The sequence below is a fragment of the Curcuma longa genome, chromosome 1, assembly GCF_044706935.1.
Source record: "Curcuma longa cultivar G26 ecotype Majalengka, Jawa Barat chromosome 1, ITB_CL_G26_1.1, whole genome shotgun sequence".
Classification (NCBI taxonomy): domain Eukaryota; kingdom Viridiplantae; phylum Streptophyta; class Magnoliopsida; order Zingiberales; family Zingiberaceae; genus Curcuma; species Curcuma longa.
The window spans coordinates 12,405,697-12,432,841 of NC_133861.1; the positions used below are offsets into that span (position 1 = coordinate 12,405,697).

Genomic DNA, 27,145 nt, shown 5'->3' on the forward strand with positions numbered 1-27,145 from the left:
TTATAGTGTTTTTGGCCATCTTTTAAGAGTGAAAGTTTTAAACATTTTTATGGAGTGTTTAACGTTTCCTCTGTTCATTTGTTTGAGGAACAATAAAGGATGCGAAACTTAGTGTCAAGAAGTTGGATAAATGTCTCTAATGTTCAATTGATTTTGATGAATGAAGCAGCCAAATCATGGAATTTGACAGTAAATAAATGATAGCAAAAGTTGAATGTTTCAGCTAAAGTATGCCTTATTTTGGATGTGAAACTGGAATAGCAAAATTACATTTATGATTTGTTTCAACACTTCTGCACTAGATTTCTACTTAATTCACAATAAGTTGATCTGTTGAAACAATATTTGTAGGATCCTACTTGGTATCACTTCGTCTATGCGTCGGTGATATCATGGGGGTGTGTGTATCAATAGGGCTGGGTCGGTACGGTATATCGATTTTTGCATACGATACCGTATACCGTACAAAAAATTTTGACATAAAAAAATCTATACCGTTACCATATCGAAAATCGGTATACCGGAATTTCATATACCGAAAAATCGGTATACCGAATATACCGAATTTTCGATATATTACACCGAAAATACTGAAAATTTTGGTATACTGATAATTTCGGTACGGTATTATACCGAAAATGTTGGTATACCGAAATATCGAAAAATAATAATTTCATACCGATACCGATACCAAAAATTCGGTACGGTATTATACCGTACCGAAATTTTTGGTATACCGAAATTTTTGATATGCATACGATACGTATACCGTACCGGAATTTCAAGAAGTTGGATACCGAAAAATATACACCGAAAATACTGAAAATTTTGGTATACTGATAATTTCGGTACGGTATTATACCGAAAATGTTGGTATACCGAAATATCGAAAAATAATAATTTCATACCGATACCGATACCGAAAAATCGGTACGGTATTTACCGTACCGAAATTTTTGGTATACCGAAATTTTTGATATGAACGGTAAATATCGGTATGGTATCTGCGGTATACCAAAAATTTGTATATATTTTTTCTCACCCCTATGTATCAAAATCAAATTGTAGGTCCAGAAAGAGGTCGGGCTCCCACTGGTTCAGAAGATCCCACATAAAGATTTTGGCTTCGATTCCTGATGCCAGTAAAGCTCAGATTTGGGGTGATGAAAATCAGTCTGTTCAAGTTGAAACCTCTTCGAAATAACAGAAAATCTGAGGTCTCTAATATGATAGTCCATCTCACTCAGTTGCAGTGGCATCACACTCAGATGGAAGCTAATGGTATATTTTTCTCCCTTTTTCTAGCGGCATTCAGAAAGGTAAAGACACTGCAATTTTGATTTCGCTTCTTCGCCTGTGTTTACAGTGATCTGCCAGGAAGATGCATGGTTTGATTCTGTCAGTATCTTGGAATCTGATTCTGATGATGATTTCTCAAGTGTCCATGGAGGTAGTATTAGTGTACTCTTAAGAGATGCATCATGATCACACTACAGATCTTCGAGATAGCGATGATTTATTTTAATGCTTGCAGATTGTATTCCATCAGCAAATGCAACAGTTGGTCACCCATTGCAGTATGAAAATGCTTCACGCAGTTTGGAGCCCTCGTCTAAGTTGGAGGATGTAGGGGTGGAAAAAAATATCGAATTTTCGGTATACCGCAGATACCATACCGGTAAATGATATTTACCGTCCATATCGAAAATTTCGGTATATCAAAAATTTCGATACGGTATAATACCGTACCGAATTTTTCGGTATCGGTATCGGTATGAAATTATTATTTTTCGATATTTCGGTATACCAACATTTTCGGTATAATACCGTACCAAAATTATCAGTATACCAAAATTTTCAGTATTTTCAGTGTAATATATCGAAAAAATTCGGTATACCGAATTTTCGGTATATCGAAATTCCGGTATATCTGAATTTTCGGTATGGTAACGGTATAGAATTTTTTATGCCGAAATTTTTGGTACGGTATACGGTATCGTATGCAAAATTCGATATACCGTATCGACCCAGCCCTAGGAGGATGTTTGTCTTAGCACTCCATTGACAATGGCTCCTACAATCAACTGTTTTCCAGCTGAAAGATTGGTGAATTCTTGCGGAAGCTTTCACGAGCTTCCTAGTAAGGTTGAGGAAGCTAGAGATAAAACTCAGGGAGCAGACATTTACACCAAAAGGAAAAAGGGTTTGAATGAATCATATGGTGGTTTGAAAGGCTCCAAAGAGGTACATGAGACGGATGACAAATCTCATGTCAACAAGGCTTCATTGCACATCTGCAACTTGGTCCCTTCTGTTTGTTTTAATAAAAAAGTTCAACAGATGCCAAATGCTAGTCCACCATGTCAAAAGAAAAGATCAGCAGTTATCAGGCTTTCTTATAAGAGAAAGTCTTGTGATGGAGAAGAGATAACTGAGTTGTGTGAGTAACACATTTCTATTTTAAAGTTTTTTGGGGTCTCCTTAGTGATGTTGCAAACTGATATCTGGCTACTTAATGTATTAGGTGCATCAAACAAATTCCTTTGTCGCCCAAAAGGAGGGATAGTCGTTCCACGTTTCCCAAGGGAGAAATCTATGCCTAGATGCTGGTCCTTCCTCGAACCATCTACCGTTAAACTTCGCGGCCAGAATTACTTCAGGCACGAGTTGCTCTGTTCTATTTCATTTACAGAACTTTTGTAGCTATTTGTTGCTAATAGGGCTGGGTCGGTACGGTATACCGAATTTTGCATACGATACCGTATACCGTACCGAAAATTTTGACATAAAAAATCTATACCGTTACCATACCGAAAATTATACCGAAAATACCGTAAATTCGGTATACCGAATATACCGAATTTTCAGTATATTACACCGAAAATACTGAAAATTTTGGTATACTGATAATTTCGGTACGGTATTATACCGAAAATGTTGGTATACCGAAATATCAAAAAATAATAATTTCATACCGATACCGATACCGAAAAATTCGGTATGGTATTATACCGTACCGAAATTTTCGGTATACCGAAATTTTCGATATCGACGGTAAATATTGGTATGGTATCTGCGGTATACCGAAAATTCGGTATTTTTTCCCACCCCTAGTTGCTAACAACAATTTTCTACTTCACTAATTTGAGCTGCACCTTGAAATGTGCAGAGATAAGAGGAAGCTTCCTGCACCAAACTATGCACCATATTATCCGATTGGTGTCAGACTTGTTTTTATCTCCACGAAAGATGCATCACATTGCTCAACATATTGAACTTCCAGCAGTTAAGCCTCATGAAAAAGTCCCCTCACTCCTAATTGTCAATATTCAGGTAAGACTTTTTTCGTTAGTTCATCATGAAGCTGCATGCTCGTTTGCTGAAAGTATATGCGCTTTATCATATATCTCCTCTACATGTTATGAAAATTTGTTGCAGATGCCTACTTATCCGGCTGTAATGTTTCTTGGTGATAGTGATGGGGAAGGAATGAGCCTTGTATTGTATTTTAAGATTTCTGAATGTTTTGACACAGAAATGTCTTCTAGTTTCCAGGATTTGTTACAGGTAATACTGTCCACAATGCTGTCCATATCTTAAAATAAATTTACCTGGAGTCGTATGTAGTGATTAGGGCTGGGTCGGTACGGTATACCGAATTTTGCATACGATATCGTATACCGTACCGAAAATTTCGGCATAAAAAAATCTATACCGTTACCATACCGAAAATTCGGTATACCGGAATTTCGGTATATCGAAAATTCGGTATACCGAATTTTTGGTATATTACACCGAAAATACTGAAAATTTTGGTATACTGATAATTTCGGTACGGTATTATACCGAAAATGTTGGTATACCGAAATATCGAAAAATAATAATTTCATACCGATACCGATACCGAAAAATTCGGTACGGTATTATACCGTACCGAAATTTTCGGTATACCGAAATTTTCGATATGGACGGTAAATATCGATATGATATCTACGGTATATCGAGTGATTCAACCTTGTAATTCTCACCTTCTGCAGAGGTTTATCGATGATGAAACTGAAAAGGTTAAAGGAATTGCGATGGATTCAAGCATTCCTTTCCGGGAGAGATTGAAAATAGTGGCTGGGGTGGTTAATCCTGAGGATCTTCCTCTGAGTGCAGCAGAAAGGAAGCTGGTACAAGCGTATAACGAAAAACCAGTGCTCTCGCGCCCTCAACACAGTTTTTACTCGGTAAATAAAAGGTTCCTCTTTCATACTTTTCGAGAAATGTTGAAACATTTGCCTGTCACCATTAACTCCAAAGCTCATCAATCTTCATGTTGGCCCTGATTGCCTCACTTCAATTCGCAAATTTACCATTCAACATTTCTCTAAAGCACATGCATCTTTGTATGTACCTAATAGCATGCCTATTTTTGCAGGGTACAAATTACTTGAGATTGATCTTGATATACATCGCTTTAGCTACATATCACGAAAGGGTCTTGAAGCGTTTCGGGAACGTTTAAAACATGGAATCCTTGATCTAGGACTGACCATCCAGGTTGGAGCTAACGAGTCTTTCTCTGATTTGGCTTGCTTCATTTTCTGGTCGTTTTACGTGTTTTATTAAGCAATCCTGAATGAACTTTTCTCCTCGTCCAAAAAAGAAAGAAAAAAGAAATCCCTGTTTGTTCTCTATGCCGTGCAGATTTTATCTGTTCCATGTTGAACAAAGTTCTCATCTCAGCTAAACTAAAACCTGTCTGTGTTCGGTACTATCTTTCAAAATGCAGGCACAAAAACAGGATGAGCTGCCGGAGCATGTACTTTGCTGCTTGAGACTGAACAAGATAGATTTCGTTAATCATGGCCAGATTCCAACAATTATCACGCGCGAAGATGATTGATTTGTTCGATCCCCTGAAGGGCCACAATGCTATAGAGCAAATAACTATTTGTATTAGATCAGGGCAAATTCAATGTCTTCATTGTGAAGGCTACCTGCAACGTTAACACAGAAAAAAGGGTTACAGCCTGCTGAGAAATTGTCAATTTGACACAAATGTAGTGATGTAGTAGTAGAGAAAAAAAAAAAGAGAGAAAAAAAGGTTGCAAAACAGGTTAATATTCGGTTTTTTCTGTTCATCGTATTCAATGTTATTTTAAAATCGTACTGTATCTATTTTCTCTAATAACAGGTTAATATTTTAAATAATATTTATCAATATTGAGTTTTAAGGTTTTTTGTTCACAAAATTAATCTTACATTGATTAAAAAAAAAAGAAGAACCAAGTGCGTTTTTACACATTTCATTGGCACTATAATGTTAGTCGAAGACTTGTCATCTCAGAAGGAAAACAAGTATTACATCTAGTGTATGATCATCTTATTCATTAATATCAAAGGCCATTTGAGTCAAGACACAAAATATTTGCTGGACAAACAAAGCTCTGGTCTTGATCATCATGTTTTTCTTTCATTTCTCTTCACATTGATAATCATGGAAGGATTAGACTTCCAATGAAACCTCAGCACAACATAGTTCTTGTAGTTAAAAAGAATGTTTCATTTAACCATCGGGTTTCAGCATACATGTATCTTTCACGTTAGAAAATGCATGCAAATTAACGTTTACAAGGGATTCATGACTCTATACACTTATATTTCCCATGAAATAGCTCCAATTCAAAGCTTTTGCAGCGTACAAAAACAACTTGCAAGGAATTTTTATTTGAGATGTCACCTCTTGAACTTCTTGAACAGAGCTTTGATCGGCACCAGAAAAAAGATGAATGAATTGGATACCGCTATAAACGCATCTTCTCTTAACAATGTTATTTATATACAGGAGGCAGTAGGCTTGTAGAAACAATTATAAACATCTATAGCAGCTAATCAATTAATTCAGATGTCATTGTTGAATTAGTTTCTTTCACCTCGGGAAATTCTGTTGGTTAAATACTATTTTTCCACCCAACTTGTATGTACTTCTGTATGCTTCTTTTCATTCTGACAGAAACAAGCTTTTACTTCCTCGGTCTTCTCCCTGCCACTGAATAATATCAAGAGATCCTCAGTAAAACTAATTAAAAATTTTTTAAACTAAATGTTTCATGCCTTACACCAGACCACCCTATCAAATTTAACTTGAACCATGTAAAAGAAAATTATATTGGCGTTTTCAGTTCTCATGCTGAAATAGGACTTCTAATTAAGTGTATTAAATTCATGAGTAGACAGATCATCAAGCTGCTAAAATGTACACAATTTTGTAAAATAAATGCTTTGACAAGGGACATAACAAAGATTTCCATTAAGAAGCAAGTAAAATTTGGCTAATTTGCTTTAGGCCTAGTGCTAAATGATTTTCTATCATAAAGATTATATAAAGACTTGGACAACATATTTTGTAAAAGGTCTTGGCATACCTCTTCGGAACCATGATCTCCTAACTGCTTGCCGAATCTGACGTTCATGCTTCTGCAGGAGTTCATCAACCTTGCGAGTCTGAGACAGTAAAGGTCCTGAAAACTCAACTCTGTCTTGGTTGTGGAAGCCCTGAGATTTATCAGTAAAGTTAGATAGTTGTCAAGACAGTGTTAAACATCAAGGGACATCAGATCATGCCAGACTAGCTTGCATACCATATAGTTATGCCGCATTGAAGATGGATCTCCATCGTACAAGGCTTCAGAGAAGTCTTGAGAAGGGAATGATTCTGAAGTGTCAAATGATCCCGGATGTTCTAGTTGTGCCCATCTTTTCAGCATTGCAATTTTTGCCAACTCTTGTGACTCATGGTGTTTGGAACCAGCATGAAGATCACCATTTTGTGGACCCTTGGGTTCCAACTTGCTTTTGACATTTTCAATACTGGACAGATCTCTTGCAGCAGATAGATTTCTTCTTGAGTTGCGCCTACTCTGAGATCTGTTATATACATGGTCTTCTCTCTGCCTCCTTGCCCATGAAAAACCACTGGAAGTAGAAACACGTAATGGTCCTGAAAAGGCAATATCCTGTTCAGAGTTGTGCTTCATGTGATGACCTTCATCTGGATTTTTAATTGATGGCATTGGCTGGAGATCTACAAACAATCTGGTTTCACCATCTACTCCTTTGAGACCTTTTTGTTCATTGTGTTCAGTGGCTTCAACATTTAGCTGTGTATCCTGATATTAGATGGTGTTATTATTATTCATCAATACAAAACATTATAACTTGTCCTCCACTTGCCAAAAGCCTTTACACCAAAAAAAGGTGAATTACCTTTTTGCTATCTGCTAATTTGCTGAGCCCACCTGATTGCCCTGAAGTTCTATCTACTTTGAATGGTCTTTTGATGGCTTCTTGTCTTCCAGCAATTCTTCTCCTAAGAGACAAACAAGTATGCTAGCTGTTAAATACTTTCAACAAGTGAGTTGCATTTACAATGTCAGAAGGTCCTACATTGACTATATGTATAGAAATAGCTTCATCTAAAATTTAAAAATTTAAAAATTAAGTAAAAAAAATCTATGGCCAACTGAGCAGATGCCACCATGAGACATCCAGAACGTAGAAGCCTAAATGCTCCTACAATCAACTGTTAGTAAAGAATTCAATTATATGTATTTATACAAAAATTGTATAGAGAGTCAATCTTTGCAATGCATATGCTTGGAAAGTTTGAAGCAGTAAATGACCTTTATCTAAGCAGTTCAGAAACATAAGCTTACAGAAACTAACATAGAATAATAAAATATTTTTTCAGGTATCCTTTCTAATGAAACTGAATTATTGACCTCCATTATGAATAAAATTTACCTCTGTGATGCTTCTCGATTCTTTATGTCCATCTCTTTAGTAGGTGAGTACTTTGGCAAACTTGAGGGTTCACAAGCATAAGGCATTGTTCTAAAATACTGAAAAACATATTGAAGAAAAATGTAAAAGGTAAGGAAAAGTCAATAACAGAATGCAATTTTCAGATTCTAACCAACAAAAACTGAAAATGTAAGAGGAATATCTTAAATTTGTGTGAGTGAAAGGAAGGGAATGAGAAGGAAGAAAGCTTCTCCCCTTACGGTCCCACATTGTTAAGTGAGACCTCTTGGGCATGCTAAGTATCAAAGGGATCCCCACTTAATGACATTGGCATTTTTGGTTGTCACATGACATCAGGGCTAGTCCCTCGCCTGGTGATGCTGAGACCAAGGCATGCTTAAGGAGTAAAAAAGAAGTGCCGAAAGGAAGAAACTCCTCCCTTTAGTCCTACATAAGCGAGGCTCTCTTGAGCATGCTTGGATACTCAATTGTCTTTTGGCATTTTGGGTCAGAATGGGCAGTTTTCACAAAATTGCCATGCCTTTTTGTCTCTGATAGTGCAACAACACGCAGTAAAGTGCCAGCTTAGGTATCTTCCAAAAGCTGTATGCAAGATTTTTGGAATTGCCAAACGATTTGATTGCTTTAGAATAGAAATTAACTTATGAGTTAATGTTTATTTGTGATGCTTAATTTAAAATCAACAACCACATCTTGTCTACCTAGTAGTTGATGGCTTATGCAGGTCAGCAGGTGGTTTCCTACAATTCTCACTGTATGCCTTTTCTATTCCATAACGCAATAGACAATTCTAATAAAGATTTTAAGTTCCAATCATCTGCATGATATTTTAGATTCTGTTTTTGGTTTTTGTTAAACCTAAATAATGGCACGAATAAGGAAAAAAGATGTTTATGAAGATCAACAATGATATGATTCTTTTTCTTTATTGGCACCATTGTTAAGGTTTATAATGAAAAAGCAAGAATGGTAAAATAATAGCATGTTTAGAAAAATAACCCTTCAAGAATAAAAGCAAAACAATCATTCGGAGGAGCTAAAAGAAAGTGATGGGAGGAATAATGTCTCAGTATCATAAGACAAATAAAAGTACCGGAAGTATGCTCACCTCTGATGCAAGGGCACTTGTGGCACTGCCACGCTTATAAGGTTCAACAGACAGAAAAGTCTCTAACAAGCTAATGGCTGTTCTTGGTAAATCTCGGAATGTTCCATAGAGGCTATTTACATAGGGACGATGTGGTTTGAAAATTGTAGCATGCGGCAACTTTGACTTCTTCCAAAATTCTTCTGGAGGCGAACCACATAGCCGAAATATTTTATGTAATTGTTCAACCTGATAAACAAAGTTAATCTTCCATCCTGAAGTAGAAAAAAAAATCTGACACAACAACATTTTCTAGTCCAGCACCATTAATGAAAAAGTACTTCTCACAAAGAAATTTCAATTGGATGATAAAAATTACACCATCAACAGTTACCAAGTATGCAAGTACTAAGAGAAGATATAGAGGAGGCCTAAACTAAAACAGTGGAAAATTGTTTGACTATTATTGTTTTTCTAAAGGTCAATGACACTAGAAAATATCATAAATCCAACCCAAATAGTTACGCCATTATGGACTTTGGTAATTGTTCTCTCAGTTTAGGTGATCCATTTCTTTTTTGCTTGTTTTGGAGATCCAACAAGAAATAGCTACAAAGTCATAGAGACACTAATAACACACAAGGTTTGACTGAAAAGCTTGAGTTTTAGAGGTTATTACCTCAGTTCTGCCTTGCAAAATAGGTCTTCCCACAAACATTTCTGCAAACACACAACCAACACTCCACAAATCTACAGTAGCTTCATAGTTAGTTGAACCCAACAGTAGTTCAGGAGGTCTATACCAGAGAGTCACAACACGGCTAGTTAGCGGATACTTATGTCCAGGACGACAGAAATTTGCAAGACCAAAATCAGCCATTTTCAGAATTCCATCATTATTAACCAAAAGATTTGCTCCTTTTATGTCCCTGTGTATAACACCCCGCGAGTGACAATGTTCAAGTGCAGATAGCAACTGATACAAGTAACACTTCACCTGCAGATCATGGACAGAAAGGCAGACACAAAGTTACATATTTAAGCATGCTACCACTAGAAAGTTTAAGGAGACACTTCCTATTTAGTATTCAAAGAATATAATCATACCTGTGATTCAGAGAGTACAATATCAGAAGAGGTAGAAAGTCCAGCTAGATCGTGCTCCATGTATTCAAATACAAGATAAAGGCTGCATGATAATCGAGAAGCAATCAGACCTTCCAACTTCATAATATTTGGGTGGTCAAGCGTGCGCAGTATCTTTATCTCCCTGGCCATAAACCTAACACTCTCTGGCTCAAAATTGTCAAAGCGCACCTTCTTCAAGGCAACCATCTTTCCAGTGTCAAGATCACGGGCTCTGAACACACTGCTGTAAGTTCCTTGTCCAATCTATTCATGCAAAAGATCAGTTAGAATGAGATCAAATTATAATTAGTTCAGAAGCAACAAAGGAGCCAGGTAAACTTGAGTCCGAACCAATAATTTTGAAATTAAATCATTAAGTTGATCCAATTTAGGTGAAAAACTTATCTAGCAAAATTTAGGAAACAGCTTAGTCCTACAGATCAAAGCAACAAAAATAGAAACAGATTGAAAAGAGCTGCAATCACGCATCTGTTGAGAATAACAGAAAAATATTGCATGGTCAAGTCTAGTGCATTTTATTCTTAATGGAATTGTGTACGTCATACAAGCTGACTACTCGAGCCAAAGATGGGGTATCTTGAATTGTAGATTGAGTTGCGAAAAATGATATGTAGAAGGATAACTCGTCATAATCGCTGCATTACCTTCTCCAATTTCTCAAAGGAATCAGCTTTAAGAGGCACCCAACCTTGAATAGCTTCCCCTGCTACAGCACTGAGCCAAGAGGGCCATCCTGCAGCGACCTGCTCCCCTTCGATGTATTTGTGAAGATTCCCCAACCGTAGGCTCTGCAAGCTAGTATTATCCTCGTTCACCTTCCCTTTTCCCCCCGATTCAAGGCGACCATTTTCGTCCTCCCTCTCCAGCTGACCGTTTTTTGTTTCCTCTCCAGTTCGGTGCCGCCCAGAGGGCGCTGAGATCAGCCCCAACCGCTTTTGGTGGTTCCTTAGAATGCCGGAGGAATCAACTACCGGCGTAGCCGAGACCGCATTCTTCGACACAGCACAGCCCATGGCCGCTCGATCCTACAGCATTAGCAAGCTCGCCGGAGATAAAAAAAATTGCCCGGACTCGAGGAAAACTGGGGAAGGTGAAGGAGCCCACGGACGTGAAAATTAAGGGTAGGAAGAGGCAACCAAAGCTAGTAAATGAGGCAAAATCGGGTGGCCCGTAGATCCGGCAGCGATGAAAGCACCCCTGAAATAGGAAAAAAAGAACCTTTGGGCTGTAATCTTTAGGGTTCCCCCTTTCTGGCGAGATTAGCGGTGGATGGGGCGATTCGTAGGGGACCTCGTAGTGGAAGACCAAGACCAAGAGACACCTCCCGAAATCGACCAAGGAACGAATGAAGAGGATGAAACGCAGCCTTAAGTGTGCATTGAGCATCAACCCGCCCCCGTCTCGCCTCAGTCAAATCTCTTGGCTTCTTCTGGCCTAAAAATGTTCCCTTTGTTGCTGTATCTGTCCGATTGGCGACATGCGAATCCCTCCCCCTGTTTTCAAACATGCGTTGACGAAATAGTGTGAACAGGAAGGAATGTAGGCAGGGCATGAGTCAAAGTTGGGAGGAAACGGAGCATGGATCTTGGAATTATTGAATGGCCGAGAGGAAGAGGAAGAGGAAGAGGAAGAGGAAGACGATGGCACCATCGCAGTGCCCACTGGGTGCGGGAGATAAATTTGCTATATTCGGGGCAAATCAAACAACAAGCTGTCTGCTTTTGGTGGGTGGAGCGCCACAACCACTGTGCAAATATATCTACTAATTTGATAGCTAGATTGACTTTAGAGTCACGTTTACGTGACTGATTTAAATGATCTGATATACCTATCAAAAACAAGACTTTAGGTGGTTGTAATCATGATGATGTCGCTTTTCAGTATTTTTGACAGTTATTTTTTTATTTTTGCGTTTAATTATGAAACGAATTCAAATCTACCTGAACCAATGTCGATATGGTGGAACTGTTATCCCTAACCCAAATTCATAATAGATATTTTTTTAACAGTTGATGGTAATTACATTGATGTTTTAATAGTTGACAGTGTAAACAAGCCTGTCAAAGTTGGCACGACATAGATGAGTAAAAGAGATCATATTCATACTCTTTTTCTTGAAAGAGATGGCACTTGAAATCTTAGAAATTAGTCTGCATCTAGTAGTTCAACCATTGCATAATAATCGCTCCCGGAGTTATAGTGAGATGGACTCTCTAGACAATGAGAGTTCAAATCTCATACAAGACATATTACATTTTGGGAGTTAAAAAAACTTGTGATCCATGAGAATCCATCTGCTCATCTTTAAGATTAACCCGTGAGTTTGGCAACAACTTCATTGTGATCATAACTTGGGCCAAAGCTTGGTGATGCGAACTCTGTAAGCGTTGGATGAAATTACATTCGAGGTACAAAAATAACAATTCGTAACTTTCGTACTTGCATCTTCAACATCCGTCCAATTTTGTAAATGTTCCATCCAGCACACGGTTTTCTTTAGGACGTTTCATATGAATTGCTCGTGACAACGGGATAGATTCCTATCGAGTCAGATGTAGTAGCCAAGTTCAGCTTCATTGTACTTATCTGGACAGTAAAATGAAGAAACTGGAAAAATTGTTGTTAAATGTAAAAATAAATAAATAAATAAATAAAGCCCACTGGATTAGACTTCTCACATGTAGCAACTTTAGTTCTTTGCAGAAAGTTAGCCATCGAGTGTATCCAAGCATACAACAGATACAAGGCATGTATCTCTTGCACTTGTTTTCTATGTCGCCGACAAGTACACAAGCAGCAAAGCAGAGACCAGAAAACAGTAAGTATAATCCTATCTGAAGCTCAACTTTGCCTGCTCACGAGCACCCATCATTGAAGCAACCAGTCCTTATTACCAATTTTTTTCTATTAATGCGGACACTTCATTCGAGGAAGACAAGAACATTTTTTCATGTGAAACGCATCTCACTCTTCAGCTTTTGTCGGCATAGTTTGAAAGCAGAGTCTCACATTCACCTGCACGATTAAGAAACAAGGAGAAATACCAATCGACAGGGTTTGGCCCCTTTCATCACATGTAATACTATCATTCCTATTTTTCCTTTATTTGCCTTCTAGCCTTTTCCTAAGTCACAAAATGCTGGTAGGGTGGCACTTTGCTACCCCATTTGGTACAGAATTATAATTGTTCATGCTAAATTCTGAGGATAGATAGCATCATAGTTCTCCAAAAATTTTAAACTAAAGCAATGTGCAAATACCTAATGAATCATTTTTATCGTGGTAGACAGCTTGTCAGCATGCATAGTGTAGAATTGACCTCTACATGATTCATGAGGACTTTAAACTTGTCGCCTAATTGAAGGAATTGGTGTTTTGTTTTACCTGTATAGGTAGATCATACAAAGAAATAAATAAAAAAATTATGACCACAGAAACCTTATTAAATGATTCGAATCACATGAAGATATTACATTTCTGTCTGTCAAACATGAAAAGCTCGTACATGCCAAGAATTTTACCAGAGTAATTTGTCAATGCATATTCATCTGAGGTCTGGGAAGTGCATCCTACAATGTTGACATCAGAAGAAATATGTAGAATGAATCAAAATCATGTCAAATGTATCAGCAGATAGTGACATTTCTTTCTGAAGCCAGACTGTTCCCCAAAATTAAATTATATAATTAATTCAAGATTATAATGCAATTGGCTTTAACAAATAGTTACAGAGATGCTATATACTCACCATAGCTTCTAGTAACAGCTCTTGACAAAGCAAGCCATCAATCAGTTTGCATTCTACTAATGTGAGAATAGTGAATGTAAATCCCTCAGTAGGGTGGAGAAGAATACATAAATGAACAACCATCAAGTTTGGATATAGACAAGAAGTTAAATAGTTCACACAAAGATTAACAACAACGTGCTGAACCACGACTCACTCTCTCATTTTTTTTTCCAAAAGAAATGTTCACGCAACAAAGAACTAACTGCTAAATTGCATGAAATTGCATTAGAATCTCTTAACCATATCACTTCCTGCATGAGCTTCTTGCCAAAACTCATGTAGAGAGTATTCTTGTGAATTGGGTGATTCGTATTCCTACCCTTTGGTTGTAGTTTCTTCAGTTTGCAGACACAAGAGATACATGATTAAATGCTACATTGTCGGATGCAGATACACAGTTGCTTGGCTGCTATTTCTAGCACATGCAGCATCATGGCGATGTTTTCCTTCATGTTGTTATTACAGTATTGGAATTGGTAGGAGATCTCTACATCTGGTATTGCTTGCTGAATAAGCAAACTTACAATAAATTTCCCCTTGAAAAAAAGATTATGCAATGAAGACTTGGTAGATACTCACTTAAAAAGTTAAAATTATGAGAATCAAAAAGTTAAAACTACCATCATGTGGCAAAGAGGTAAAAAAGAAGGTAGATGGATCTTGTGACAGAGAAGAGGTATAAAAGCATAATCATTCAAAGTCTTAATCAAGCAGAGTTGAGACAACTCTAGTGTATATATATAGGTTGATCAAGATTGAAAGAGTCTATGAAATACTTCTATACCCACGCGCCAATAGTAGAAATAAAATTAGCTGTGTCCTTGGGTAGAAGATTCGGACCAACCTGAACAAAGGGCCAAATTTCTATTTTACAAAGGTGACCTTCAACTTGCCTCTGGATTCTATTTTATTATTATGTTGAATTGTTTTATCTTCATGGCATAAGTTTTACTGATAGTTAATCTTCTAATCCTAATACGCAATGATTATGTTATATGGTTCCAACACAGACAATGTGTGATCATGAGTTGTTAGCCCACAACAGGGAATCCAAGAATAATTCAGCAATCGATGCTCATATGACATTTGTAAATGGGATATGAAATGCATATAAGGATGTGAGAAAGAAACGGGTCTAGAGTACAAACATCAAATTTCTTCTCAATCCTGTGTTGTGATACTTGTGGCTGCCAGAGCTATAACATAATCATAACAAATATGAAATAAAGAAATTTAATGCATGCTAGTCCATCGCATACGCTACTTGCTAGTGCGAACATTTTTGAGAAGTAAACAAAAGCACATGAATATGTGTTTGACCTATTATATGTGAGTGGTAGAAGTTAATTTATACCTAGAAAATGGTTTTTCCCTATTCATGCAAATGAATCTTGTTCTTAGAAAAAACTTACTTGGGAATACGGCACATAATAATTTTCCCACTTTGAGAAGAAGAAAAAAATCAACCTCAAATGAGAACATGCAAAATGCGTCAAATTTTCTTTTATATATATAAATCTTCATTTACAAGCTAATGTAGTTTCTGATGGAAACAGGTAGAAATGGGGAAGAGTAGAAGGCACATCCATACGCTCCGCACTATGAACATTAATTCAAAGTTATCGTGATAAAAATGAGACAGGAAAATACATGGATTAGGAGAAGCGGAGGGGCACATCCACCTCCACATTTCCATGAATCCTGGATTGGTCATCAAACCCCTCAAGGCCGTCGCGCGGCGACAATGCCTAGGGCCTGGACGCTTTGCTGCGGAGCCGGAGGAGTTCTTCGCCGGTGGGGGAATCATCGTCGGAACCGTCGTCGAAATTGAGAGCATAGCTGAGGGCATCGTACCTGAACTCGGACGAGAGGCGCCGCCGGTGCTTTCCCCCGCCGAAGCAGAAATGCAACTTGGGATGGAATAATGCCCGTGAATGACGGGGGGATTCTACCCGCTCTCCAGCGTCGCAGGAGGCCAATCGAAAGCAAAAGCACGAGGCGAGGGAATGGCGGTGGTGGTGCTTCACTTTCGGAGTCGGCGGCGGCGAGATGGAGGAGCGGCGATCGTAATCCATTCTAATTTATTCGCAAACACTGCGATTAAATTCCTCGGCGCCTCCACGTTATATTACGGCATCCTCGCTCCAATTAGTTTTAGAGGAAAAAGGTGAGGTGACGTAACAAATTATGATCAATTTTAACTAAAAATACGGTGAGCCACTAATTGGAGCCACTATTTGGCCGATCTTTATGTATTCATATTAATTTAAAAAATCTTTTTTTATTTTTCTCCCTAAAATAAATATGATATTATTAGATTTTAATTGCATCTTTTTTTTCGCTTTAACAGAGATTTTCCATCTAAGTAAACAGGGGTCAGTGAACAAAGCCTAGCTGATGTCATCCTCTTCCCCTCCGTCGCATCTCTGTTCTTTCCAAGTAAACAGAGCCAAATTTGCGGCGTAGCGAACCGGTTCGATCGCATTGCGGTCCAACGTAATCTGAAACCCCGGCTGCTTCTTCCGCGCATCTCCTCCTTCTTCTTCTTCCCCACTGCGGTCATCCTGCCTCTCGCTCACCGATCCCTGTTTCAAATGAACTCCACAAGAACCCTAATGGCTGGCTCCGCTCTCTCCTCTGCTTCCCACTTCAGCCTCTCCCTGTCCAAGCGATTCTTCCCCTCCAACCGATCGGCTTCTTCCTTAGCCGCCGCCACTTCCTTCTCTTTCTCTCCCTTACGCTCTCTAGGGTTATCATTTTGTTTATCGAACTCCTACTCCCTCAAACCTTTCTCGTCCCGGTCTTCCGCGGCTGCGCACGTCGAAGACCCCTTTGACACCTCAGACGACACCGTGGAGGACTTGTTGGCGCGTAGAAAGGACCGCATCGAACGGATGATGAAGATGGAACGCAGGTCCGAATCCGAGGGCGACGGCGCATGGCGCCGTTGGTTCCCCTACCGAGACGTCTTCAGGTCAGGCAGCATGGCGCTTGGGAGCCGGGAGGTGATAGAAGCGCTGGACCCGTACATGCTGGATGCCAGAAAGAATCGAATCCAGAGGACGGTCGAGAACCGTAGCTATTCATTGTGCCTAGTGGTCGAAGGGCTCACGGATTTCGGAAACGTATCTGCGGCATTCCGGTCGGCCGACGCACTTGGAATCCAGTCGGTTCATGTGATTTCGCAGGGCAGTAGCAAAAGGTGCAACCATCTCTGAGGTGAAAAGATCGTTTTAGTTCTACTAAGCTAATGAATTATGATTATGTCGGCAATCTTCTACGTCCATATAATCCCGAGTTGTAGCATTCTCGTGTTGGCATGGAGTTGGTGTTCGTTAAAAAAAACAAAAATTTACCCAAATGTCGCCCACACTTTAGTTATTGAATGTGAAACTAAAGACTGAAAGTACCTTTCTAGTGATGAGCCTTCCCCTGATAATATCTGCCTCTTGTAGTATATTTTCTCCTCTACCAGTGTTGATTCTTAGCTCCTTTTTATTTTATGGCTGACCAGGTATCGTGATAATCGTCATGTTAGCATGGGCGCAGAGAAGTGGCTGGACATTGAGCTCTGGAATTCACCTCTAGATTGCTTCGGAGCACTAAGAAAACGTGGTTACCAAATTGTGGCAACTCATTTAGGGATTGATTCAGTAAAATCTTCTTGTCTTTTGATATTGCACACTTTTAAGTAATTTCTTGTATCTTACATCAGAAGAATTCCATCATCATATGATTTTGATCGTTACCACGCACCATATTGAAGAGGAAAAACAATAAATAATTGGGATCAATCTCTGATAGTTGATAAGGAGTTTTAATTTGCTTAAAGAGGCAAGGCTTTTGTATGCTTAGGTGTTAACGGCAAATGCAGTGTGTTTTGTTTGCCACCTTTGACACTCAGACACCTATCAATAATCCATGTCCGACTCCGCATTCTAGTCTCTAGGGACTTTTATGAACTCCTTTCCTTATTTCGCTCGCCTGTTAAACGATTATAGTCTTGGTTCATAAGGAACTTGTTTTGCTCTCAATATCCAATGTATTCTGAATAGGATTTTTTTTTGTCAAATCTAGTTTGAAAGAAATATACTGCTCAGTTGACATTAAAATTAGTTCTAGTTTGATTTTTAACATTAGAGATAGCCAAAAGTCATAAGGAACTTGTTTTGCTCTCAATATCCAATGTATTCGGAATAGGATTTTTTTGGGTCAAATCTAGTTTGAAAGAAATATACTGCTTAGTTGACATTAAAATTAGTTCTAGTTTGATTTTTAACAATAGATATAGCCAAAAGTCTTACTGGTGCTAATGACCATTCTAGCTAAAAGAATGTTCATAATAAATTTAATACTTCATGACTAAACTGCATATTATGTAGTTTAATGTTTTTTCAATTTTTTTTACCAAATGTCTACTAAGTTGATCCATTGTGATAGGTTTCTATATATGAGATGGATTGGTCACATCCAATTGCAATAGTGGTGGGAAATGAACACATGTGAGTACATTTACATAAATGACAGTTCCTGCTTTTTGTTTTATTTTGGTTAAGGACAAATCATCTTAGTTCGTTGCTTTGGTCAACCATTTCTTGGAAGTCAAAATTCTTGCATTTTTGTTGTTGTTGTTGTTCCTCCGTTCTCAGGATAATTGTCAATATGCATCATGATCTGGCAGTTTTCTATTTTGTGATTCTTAAAGAAAGACATTACTTCATCATATCAAAACTCAAATCAATGTATACCAAATGTAATATAAAGGGAAAATGACAAATCACCCACATGAGAGATGCAGATTCTCACTTTGCCCCTTTGAGATTTTTTGTGCCACTTTGCCCACCTGAGGATGATCTCGACAGCTGTGTGCTTTGTTATTAACCACTTGAAATATCAAACCATTTCACGGCCCTTTCAAAAAGATATCAGTGCTCATGTGTATATCAAAGAGAATGGAAAAATTGCGAACTGTTTAAGCTAGATTGATTCTTCCTTTCTTCTCTCTCTGTACTCTCACTAGCTGATGACTTACTCTCTTCCTTTGATATCCTTAGGTCTCTTCTCTTGCTCTACCCTCATCTTACTCACTTTCTTCCTTTGATCCCCTCAGATCTCTTCTTCTCTTGCTCTACCCTCAACTCTCTTCTTCTCTTTCTCTTGCTCCATCCTTGTTTTCTTCCCCATTCAAGTTTAGCACTTGATTTTCTCCATTCAGCTGTCAATGGGGATGACAAGGAGGGAAGGAGAAGCGTGTAATTCAATAATTGTCCTCATCATGATTTGAATATGCACGTTCTAACAGATACCTAGATCACCATGCTGAACCTCAGCGGTAGTGAAAAATCTTTCCTTAACTTAGGAGAAATTCATGTTGGAAGAGGGAGAATAAGGGCAGGATGAAGATGGGTGTGAAAAAGAGAGGAATAAGAAGATGGGTTCATGGAGAGAAGAGGAAGAAGATGGCTGGATTTCATTGAGATGAAGATGCAAAATGGGAGGAAAGATGGAAGAGGAGCAAGATGATGAATGCCATATTATGAATTTGTTCATTGCCTTAGATAGATTGGGACTATTAAGGATTATTGTATAATTATTCAATAATTAGCCAAAATTCTCTGTAGTGGGTGACAGAGAGTTATGTGCTAGAGTTAAACTTGAGCGTGCATTAAATTTTATTTTCCTCATATTAGTGCATATGTAAATTATGCAATTATTGCTTCATGTCGACCCTGTTTTTTCCCCCTAAGACAAGCACCCTGTTTTTTGGGGCAAATCTTCTAGTTCTTGTGTCCGCAATTTTGGTGGTGCAGGTATTTGCTATACTTTTGACATTTTATGATTATAGTCTCATGGATTTACATCCCTGGTTACAGGGGTATAACAGAGGAGGCTTTGAGATTATCTGACTTGCACTGCTGCATTCCAATGAAAGGGATGGTAGATTCTTTCAATGTTTCAGTTGCTGCTGGCATCCTGATGCACCATGCTGTCTGTGATAGAATCTCTCATCTGGCAAGTTGTTGATATTCACATGTTTTAAGTTTTTTTTTTATCTGGGAATTTATTAATACGCCTGCCACACCCGCACAAATGTTTGGATCTTCAATATAAAAACATGCATCTGCTTTTTACTTTTTATTGTATGCTACATTTAATAACATAATCAATGTCAACATCAACTATCTATTAAATTATTTCATCTGATGGCAACTAAAGCATAGTTCAATTAACACAATTGTTGGCAAGATCAGATGATCCTGAATCTTATGTCTGCAGGGTCACCATGGGGATCTAACATCTGAAGAAAGTCAGATTCTACAAGCAGAATTTTACTTGCGCCATAGAGAAAGTATGATTGGGATTGTTGATGAGTATGCAAAAAGGAAGATGGAAGGTGTCCTTGGCAAACTATAAAAACTGTCATCTCTTAGGTGGCAGAGTAGCTTGAGCTGGATAAATATCCAGGTAATGTACTCCTACAGTCGTATGATTCTTGATACCAGAAACATGTATGCTATGTATTCGGTTAAGCCCTCTCTCTCTTTTTTTTTTTTTTTTGTCTTAAGTAAGGTTAAGGCACATCCTCTCTTTTATTATTTGTCATATTTGAAATTATTGGCAGAAAAAGAATAATGCTATAGGATCAAGGTTGTCTTCTAATTGAGGTTAATGTAAATCCCTCGTTTTTGTATTATTTAATGTCATATTTCAAATCATCAGCAGAAAAAAGAATAATATTACAGTACCTAGAGATATTAAAGCTACACTACAATTCTTTTTTACTCGAGTCACTAAGTATATCAAAATTGGAGAAGTTCCTCTACAGTAAGAAAAGGTCACCATGTGCTCCACTTAACCTGAGAATATTGTTGTAAAGCTTATACTTAAATCTGGCAAAGAAAAAGTTTAGCAGAGATGCTATATTTGGAGCACGTATGTGGTTGGCGTGTTTTTGACTTAAATGTGCAAACTTGATTATCAGTCAGATCTTACTGTCTGAATGACTAAAATTTGTCAGAGATCCGACTTTTCACAATATTTATTCTTTGGATTGCCTGTGATCTGCATCCTCTTTTTGCACTAACATGTGTTGGCATGTCACATGTGAGCCTTCACAGGGCAAGTGCCCTCTGCCGATGGCACATTCATGGCATCTGTTGCAGTTCACCAGACCCCAGAGGCTAACATTAAGGATCTAGGATTTAATGTTTCCTTCCTGTGTAGCACAGCAAAGCCATATTCTTTAACATCAGATGATTTGTAGCAACTCCTTGTGCTCAAGGTATCATCAAGATGTATATTCTGGAAATTGCAAACGGCTAGAATTAACCATTTGTTGGTTTATATCTTTGAAGGCATTATATAAATTGAATTTGCTTGCTTTCAGTTTCCGGAGGTGATGTGCTAAATTATTTTGACTGGAGAAGAATTCTTCTCTGAGATACAATAAAGAATCTTATCATCAATTTTTAAAATTCATTTTAGGATGGACATCCTTTTAAGAGCAGTCTTGCAACTTTAAGTCTGTTGTCAAAGAAAAATAGTTATCGTAAACAATAATGAGCAAGATTTAGTCTAATAATTCACACGTAATTAAAGTTTTGCAAATCTGACTTTTGCATATACATCTTCTTGACAAATTTTGCAAATCTGACTTTGGAGTTAAATCTAGAGTATTTGATCCTTTGTGGAAACCACGCTGGAAATTACGTGGTGTTTGATCGTTTGTTAAAGCCATGCTTACAGCTTCATTGCCCCTTCAAAAGAACCGAGGTAGCAATGGACGAAGCCACATTCCTGCATGAACCAGAAAACACATACAGAGTAATTTAGCTCATTCTAGATGATCATGCGTCTAAACATAAAATAAAAGTAGTTGAAACAGAAGCATCCTTTCGTAGCTTATGATGCACACATAAATTGAAGATTCCGTATTGATGAACTGAGAACGATGTGGCCCAAAGGGGTGACCTGAGAACACAGACGAATCAACAAGGCATGTTGCCACATGGTTCTGTGTTCTCAGGCAGCACTCCTCTGGGATCAATCACCTCTTCATCACGCACGCATGAACTTGTAGATACTCTGGGTTCTCAATCCATGGAATCCCATTTATTTATATAACGTAGTAGTTCTACATCTCATTCGGTGGTCATCATGTCGACACATTACCACACTTGCAACTTCTGGAATATGGCCACACATGTGAATAGAGATAGAGAGAGATTTGACAGAAAGCTTAAGATTAGGATGACATAAATACACCAATTAATTCGCACAGAAAACAGTCACCGGTTCATCTGTAGACCCACCATTCACTCCAACCGTGTCCAGATCTGTTTTTTTCTCCCCATGAACCGTGTAAATGAAATAATTATTAGACGCGCTCCTCACGCTGAGAAAAGATGCTGCAGCGTGGGAAGTTTCCTTTGGCCAACGACTTCCCCACAAAGTAAGGATGAAGACGATATTTAAACGCCATCCCGTTTCCCTTTGGAGAGCCATCCTCGTCTCCTCAATTTCTCTGCTACAAAATCTCTGCCCATGGATTCGGATCGTTCTCAGAGCCACAGGCCTCATCCCAAACCCACCCAACTCCTCTCCAGCGCCAAAGTGGTGGCCGGCGCCGCCAAGTCCGCCCTCGGCCACGAGGCCGACAAGATCGACCGGGCCGAGGTCGCTTCCGCCGCCGCAGACCTGATCGGCGCCGCCTCTCACTACGCCAATCTCGAGGAGAAGCGGTTCGGGAAGTACGTGGGGAAGGCGGAGGATTATCTCCACCACTATCACTCGTCCCATTCCGCCACCGCCACTGCCACCGCCGCCGCCGCCCACTCTTCTACGGCCGCGGCCGCGGATTCTGCTTCGCCTAACCTCGGCGGCAGCGGCGAGGGACATCACGCCGGAGGCGGCCTCGAGGACTACTTGAAGATGGCCCAAGGTTTCTTGAAGAAGCATTGAGTTTGGTTGTTTTATAAATTTTATTGATTATTGAGAAATATATAGATTTCAATGATTCTCCGAAGCGCGGATTCATGCATTTCTCGGTATTTACTTGAAAAGACATAATCTATGGATTGGGTAAACCCCTGGATTGAAGATCGCAAGTAGAACTGAGAAGCTGATTAGGTCGAAGTGAAACGACGATGCCACAATTCCATAGATCCTTCATGCTCAAGCCTATAATCTAATCTCCGACTTGAAACGGCCCAAGTCAACACAATTTTTTTTCTTCGCCTTTTTAAACTTATCCTTTCACCCCCTTCAACATAATAATAGAGCTTAAAAATAACAATAGAAAGATGCATATACCTTAATGATCCGATTTGGGCGAAAAGAGAGGAAGGAAAGTTATTCTCCGTGTTTCACGGATTAATAATCCGAGGACTGAAAAGAAAAAATAATTAAAATAAACATCTAGTGATGATACATATACTAGATATATTTTTACAAATTGCATTCAATTCGACATTTTGTTTTTATTCACATAAAAAAATAAAAATACCTTTCAAATGGTTTGGACAGAAATTCAGGAAGACTTGAAAAAAAAAAATCTTATGGGACCCATTTGTTCTTGGGCCCCACGTATTGGGTCGTCAACGGCACTGATACCTGATTCAGTTTATCTTCTTCCTTAATTATATGCTCCCCATCGGAAGAGTCGGGGCTTCGAACTGTCACCGCTCCGCACCGATTATTTTTCGACGGCCGAATCGGACGGTTTCATTCATGGCGCAGCCCTCCGTTCACGTCATTATCAGTTTCTGCTCTGCTGCTCCTCCTCCTCCATCCATGAACAAACCCGCTGCTTTAAAAGGATCTTGCCCCGCCCTCAACTTGTCGCAAAGGGTCTTCCTTGTCTCGTGGTGGGAGCCTCCCGACGACCACATCCTCTTCTTCTCCAGTTGCTCAGATTCGCTTAAAGGTGATATCTTCCGCATCGGATTTCGTCGTTGATTGATGATCCTTTATCGATTTTGGGGAGGGGTCTTGTTATTTTTTCTTTGATTATGGAATGTCTATGTCCGCATTTTAATGTTAAAGATTATGGTGATTTCTTCAGTTGAGTTAGATGAGTGGGGATTACGAAGGTACCATTTTTATCCGTAAGGCAACTTTCCGTGGATTATTCCATGTTGAGGAAGTTGTGGTCTTACTCTTGTTTTGGATTCCGTATCGTGTAATAATGTGAATGATCTCAGCGATATTTCTTCAGTAGGAGGGGTCTGTGTATTTGAATATTTATGTCCTATCCAATGACATAGAGTGGTGGCTTACATCTTTTCTAGTTCTCCGCCCTTTCATTTCTTTGGTTTTACCTTCCTTGCTTTGAATCAGTCTGTATCAGCTTTGCGACATGCAAATCCCTTGCAGTCCGTAATCCCTATCACAACTTCATCAGGTGGACTTGAACCGTTTTATTACTCTATATGTTTTACTACCAGCTCTTTGGAATCCTTCAATTGCCTATACCAGTATGAATAATATTTGGTTGCAAAGACAATTTTGATTCAAGAGTTTAATTCAATATAACTCCCACGTATTCATGTGTTTGCCCTTACGATTTCTTCATGTTTGATTACTTGTTGTCACCAGTTTGACAGATGCGGCAAGACATGCTTCCATCAACGTGGATGGCTGCATTTAACTTATATCATGTTAAAAGAGTACTTTTTCTCCAGTATCAGTGTAAGAGGCCATTCTATCAAATAGTCAATACATAATATGATCTGGTTCACAAATCAAAGCCATGATCCTGTTTTCTTAGGCTCACAATATAAACCAAGTGTTGAGATTGATGGTGTATCATAGTTTTTTGCAGTTTCGAGTAGATTTGGATGGATACCCTAGCAGATTCCGATGTTCCATTAATTTTCGTGTAACTTCTTTAACTATCTTCTCAGGTTGAATGAGGTGATTTGGGATCAAATGCTTAACTCCAACTCATATTTGAATAACTCACCAGGTACTTTTTTCAGAAGTTTCTGATATTTTCTGTCTCTGAACTGAAATTTTAAGTTCATTTTCTTTAGATTCATAAAGTAATAAGAAAATGTAACATAGTTGCTTTACAAAAAATTGTCATTGAATTTATCAGTAGTTTCTTCTTCTTAATCAAAACTCCTCAATTCTCTTTTCTATGAGATGTTTATCTTGCTTATATGCTTCATAAGAGTCATTCAGTTGTAGCTGTCTGCTAAAGATTGCACACTCTTGTTCCTATAATTACAGGCAGGGAGAAGCATTGGAACTCAGCAGATAGAATGTCTGTAGAACCAAGGGAAGGAACAAGAAGACAATCAACTGGTCCAACAATTGCTGGAGGTCCACTATTTTCTTCTGATAGTCACAGAAAGTCTCTTCCTACTCACCTAAGAAATCCTAAGGCTTCTTGTCATGATTATTGCAAGTATGGAATCAAGTACGTCACTGAAGATGGCAGTAAAGGTTTCGCTACTGAAAGTTTGGGTGAAGAAATGCAACATAAAGGTCTACGCCAAGTGAACAACTTGGATTTAGAAGAGACTAGAAATGCTCATACGAAGACATCTCGGAATCTAGATAAACCAAATGCCATTAAGGAATCTAGATGGATGAAAGAATCTATCAACTTTGAAAGAACTGCAGCTGTGCAGCAGACAATTGCTCGTGTAGCTTCCAGAAGTGAAGATAAGAGTGAGCCTAAGACAAAATATCAAGCAAAAGAACCTGCTTTCCGCTTAAACAAAGCATATTCTGCTGGAAAACACAACATACTTAAGAAAACATCTACAAAAAGCAGCAATAAAGCTTATGAAAGCCACAGATTTAAGCAAACGGCTTCATTGCTAACCAAGAGGATTGATACTATCACTTATCTTGCAAAGGCAAACACAATTCCAGTAAGGATTGAATCTCGGTCTACTATTCACAGCTCAAATAGTTCTAGAAATGAATCATATAAGAGAAGAAATATCAGAGGTATGCCAGGAATGGTAGAAGAAACAGTGAAATCGCAAATGTCTTCTCATTCATACAACCATGCTGACAATGATGAGCTATGCTTGGAGGCAATGAACAATAACCAAGAATTTCAAATGGTGAAACCTGATGAAGAAAACAATGAGGATAAAACAACTGCTATTCGGCCCAAAGTAGATAGCAACTCTGATGGCCTTGAACAAAGATCAAATAAGGAGAATTATGGTTTTGTCTCTGTAACTCAGATGTCATGGAAGTTGGAGGGCATTCTAGATTCTTCACAGCCTGAATCCCCACAATCAGAATCTGTTGACTTTTCTTTGGTCAAGCTAGGTTCCCCAATGGAAGAGGAGAATTATCCAAATGGCATAGAGCGGGAATCTAGCAATGACTGGCCATCCCATTCTTTGGCATATGATGAAGAAACTGAGGAATCCCATTCTGCAATTACTGAATTAACTGGACCAGAGGATGAAACCGAGGAAACAGAAACTGGCAGCGACACCAAAATCGACGAATCAGATTCTGCAATCAGCGAATTCAGTGAATTAGAGTACGAAACTGAGAGAATCAAAAGCGGCAGTGATAGTGAAACTTCAATGTTCAGAAGGAGAAGGTTGAAACAATCTGCTTGTGTTCATCCTGAAGAAAATCTTTCTGTGCCTTCCATGCTGAAGTTCAGAAGAAGAATTCCACATCAGGTTGAGAGTGACAATTGTGCTCAAGTTGGAAGGAAAGACTTTCTACAAATGCCTAGGGTGGAGGTTCTATCTGATCTTGATCCTGAGGCGGCAGCATTTGGGCTGAGGCGTCAAGATGTTCTGGAAAAGGACCTGCGTGGTCTATTCAATAATGTGATTGAAGAAACTGCAAGCAAACTTGCTCAGAACAGAAACAGCAAAGTGCAGGCATTGGTTAGGGCATTTGAAACCGTGATCTCTCTCCATTCTCCAAAATAAGAAACTAGCATCTGCAACTCAATTCAGCTGCTGGTGCGTTATCTTTACGGTTAATTGCTCACGATATATAGAAGGTGACAATCAATAGAATTAGCTATTGACTATAATTAATTTTAGAGCCTACCTCAGTATGACAACTGGGAGTTGTAGAAAAAAAAACGCTCTAAAAGAAAGAGTGACGCCTCGTTACATGAAATTCAGCGAAGATTGTTGCTTGGTCTTAAAAAGGGTGTAGTGCGATCGTTGGTCTACCGCCAGCTGAAAAATATGTTAATGCATGTGACAACTGGAATATCAAAATTAAAGCTACAATCCCTAACATTTTAGTTAAAAGAACAATGGAGGGATTCTCCAAGTGAACAGTGCAATTTTCCCTCAGTGATAGCA

General features: G+C 38.7%; 4 protein-coding genes and 1 pseudogene across 5 annotated transcripts; 4 read left to right on the forward strand and 1 right to left on the reverse strand.

Moving 5' to 3' along the window:
- Positions 1 to 997: 997 nt before the first annotated feature.
- On the forward strand, positions 998 to 4,891 carry LOC141824370 (uncharacterized; annotated as a pseudogene).
- Positions 4,892 to 5,553: 662 nt separating this feature from the next.
- Positions 5,554 to 11,161, reverse strand: LOC141838746 (protein IMPAIRED IN BABA-INDUCED STERILITY 1-like). Its single transcript, XM_074726313.1, has 9 exons — positions 10,693 to 11,161; positions 10,007 to 10,291; positions 9,579 to 9,896; positions 8,921 to 9,148; positions 7,792 to 7,889; positions 7,255 to 7,357; positions 6,630 to 7,157; positions 6,414 to 6,543; positions 5,554 to 6,037 (listed from the first exon to the last, which is right to left on the reverse strand). Exons 1-9 carry the CDS (start codon positions 11,059 to 11,061, stop codon positions 6,012 to 6,014), a joined length of 2,085 nt encoding a protein of 694 aa, XP_074582414.1. The 5' UTR covers positions 11,062 to 11,161; the 3' UTR covers positions 5,554 to 6,011.
- Positions 11,162 to 16,431: 5,270 nt separating this feature from the next.
- On the forward strand, positions 16,432 to 21,123 carry LOC141838756 (uncharacterized). 2 transcript variants are annotated; one of them, XR_012602665.1, is made up of 6 exons: positions 16,432 to 17,040; positions 17,353 to 17,491; positions 18,279 to 18,340; positions 19,712 to 19,850; positions 20,115 to 20,303; positions 20,857 to 21,123. XR_012602665.1 is itself a non-coding variant. In XM_074726324.1 (5 exons), the coding sequence occupies exons 1-5, from the start codon at positions 16,433 to 16,435 to the stop codon at positions 20,250 to 20,252; spliced, it is 1,086 nt and encodes a 361-aa protein (XP_074582425.1). In that variant the 5' UTR covers position 16,432; the 3' UTR covers positions 20,253 to 21,123. The 2 variants fall into 2 exon arrangements, 1 of the variants encoding a protein (XP_074582425.1); XM_074726324.1 differs by having other exon boundaries at positions 20,115 to 21,123.
- A 1,191-nt stretch (positions 21,124 to 22,314) lies between these two features.
- LOC141838767 (nodulin-related protein 1-like) lies at positions 22,315 to 22,863 on the forward strand. Its single transcript, XM_074726342.1, has one exon. The coding sequence runs from the start codon at positions 22,383 to 22,385 to the stop codon at positions 22,797 to 22,799; it is 417 nt and encodes a 138-aa protein (XP_074582443.1). The 5' UTR covers positions 22,315 to 22,382; the 3' UTR covers positions 22,800 to 22,863.
- Positions 22,864 to 24,602: 1,739 nt separating this feature from the next.
- Positions 24,603 to 26,911, forward strand: LOC141812686 (uncharacterized). The gene is made up of 2 exons (XM_074700702.1): positions 24,603 to 24,804; positions 25,071 to 26,911. The coding sequence occupies exons 1-2, from the start codon at positions 24,768 to 24,770 to the stop codon at positions 26,756 to 26,758; spliced, it is 1,725 nt and encodes a 574-aa protein (XP_074556803.1). The 5' UTR covers positions 24,603 to 24,767; the 3' UTR covers positions 26,759 to 26,911.
- The last annotated feature ends 234 nt before the right edge of the window (positions 26,912 to 27,145 follow it).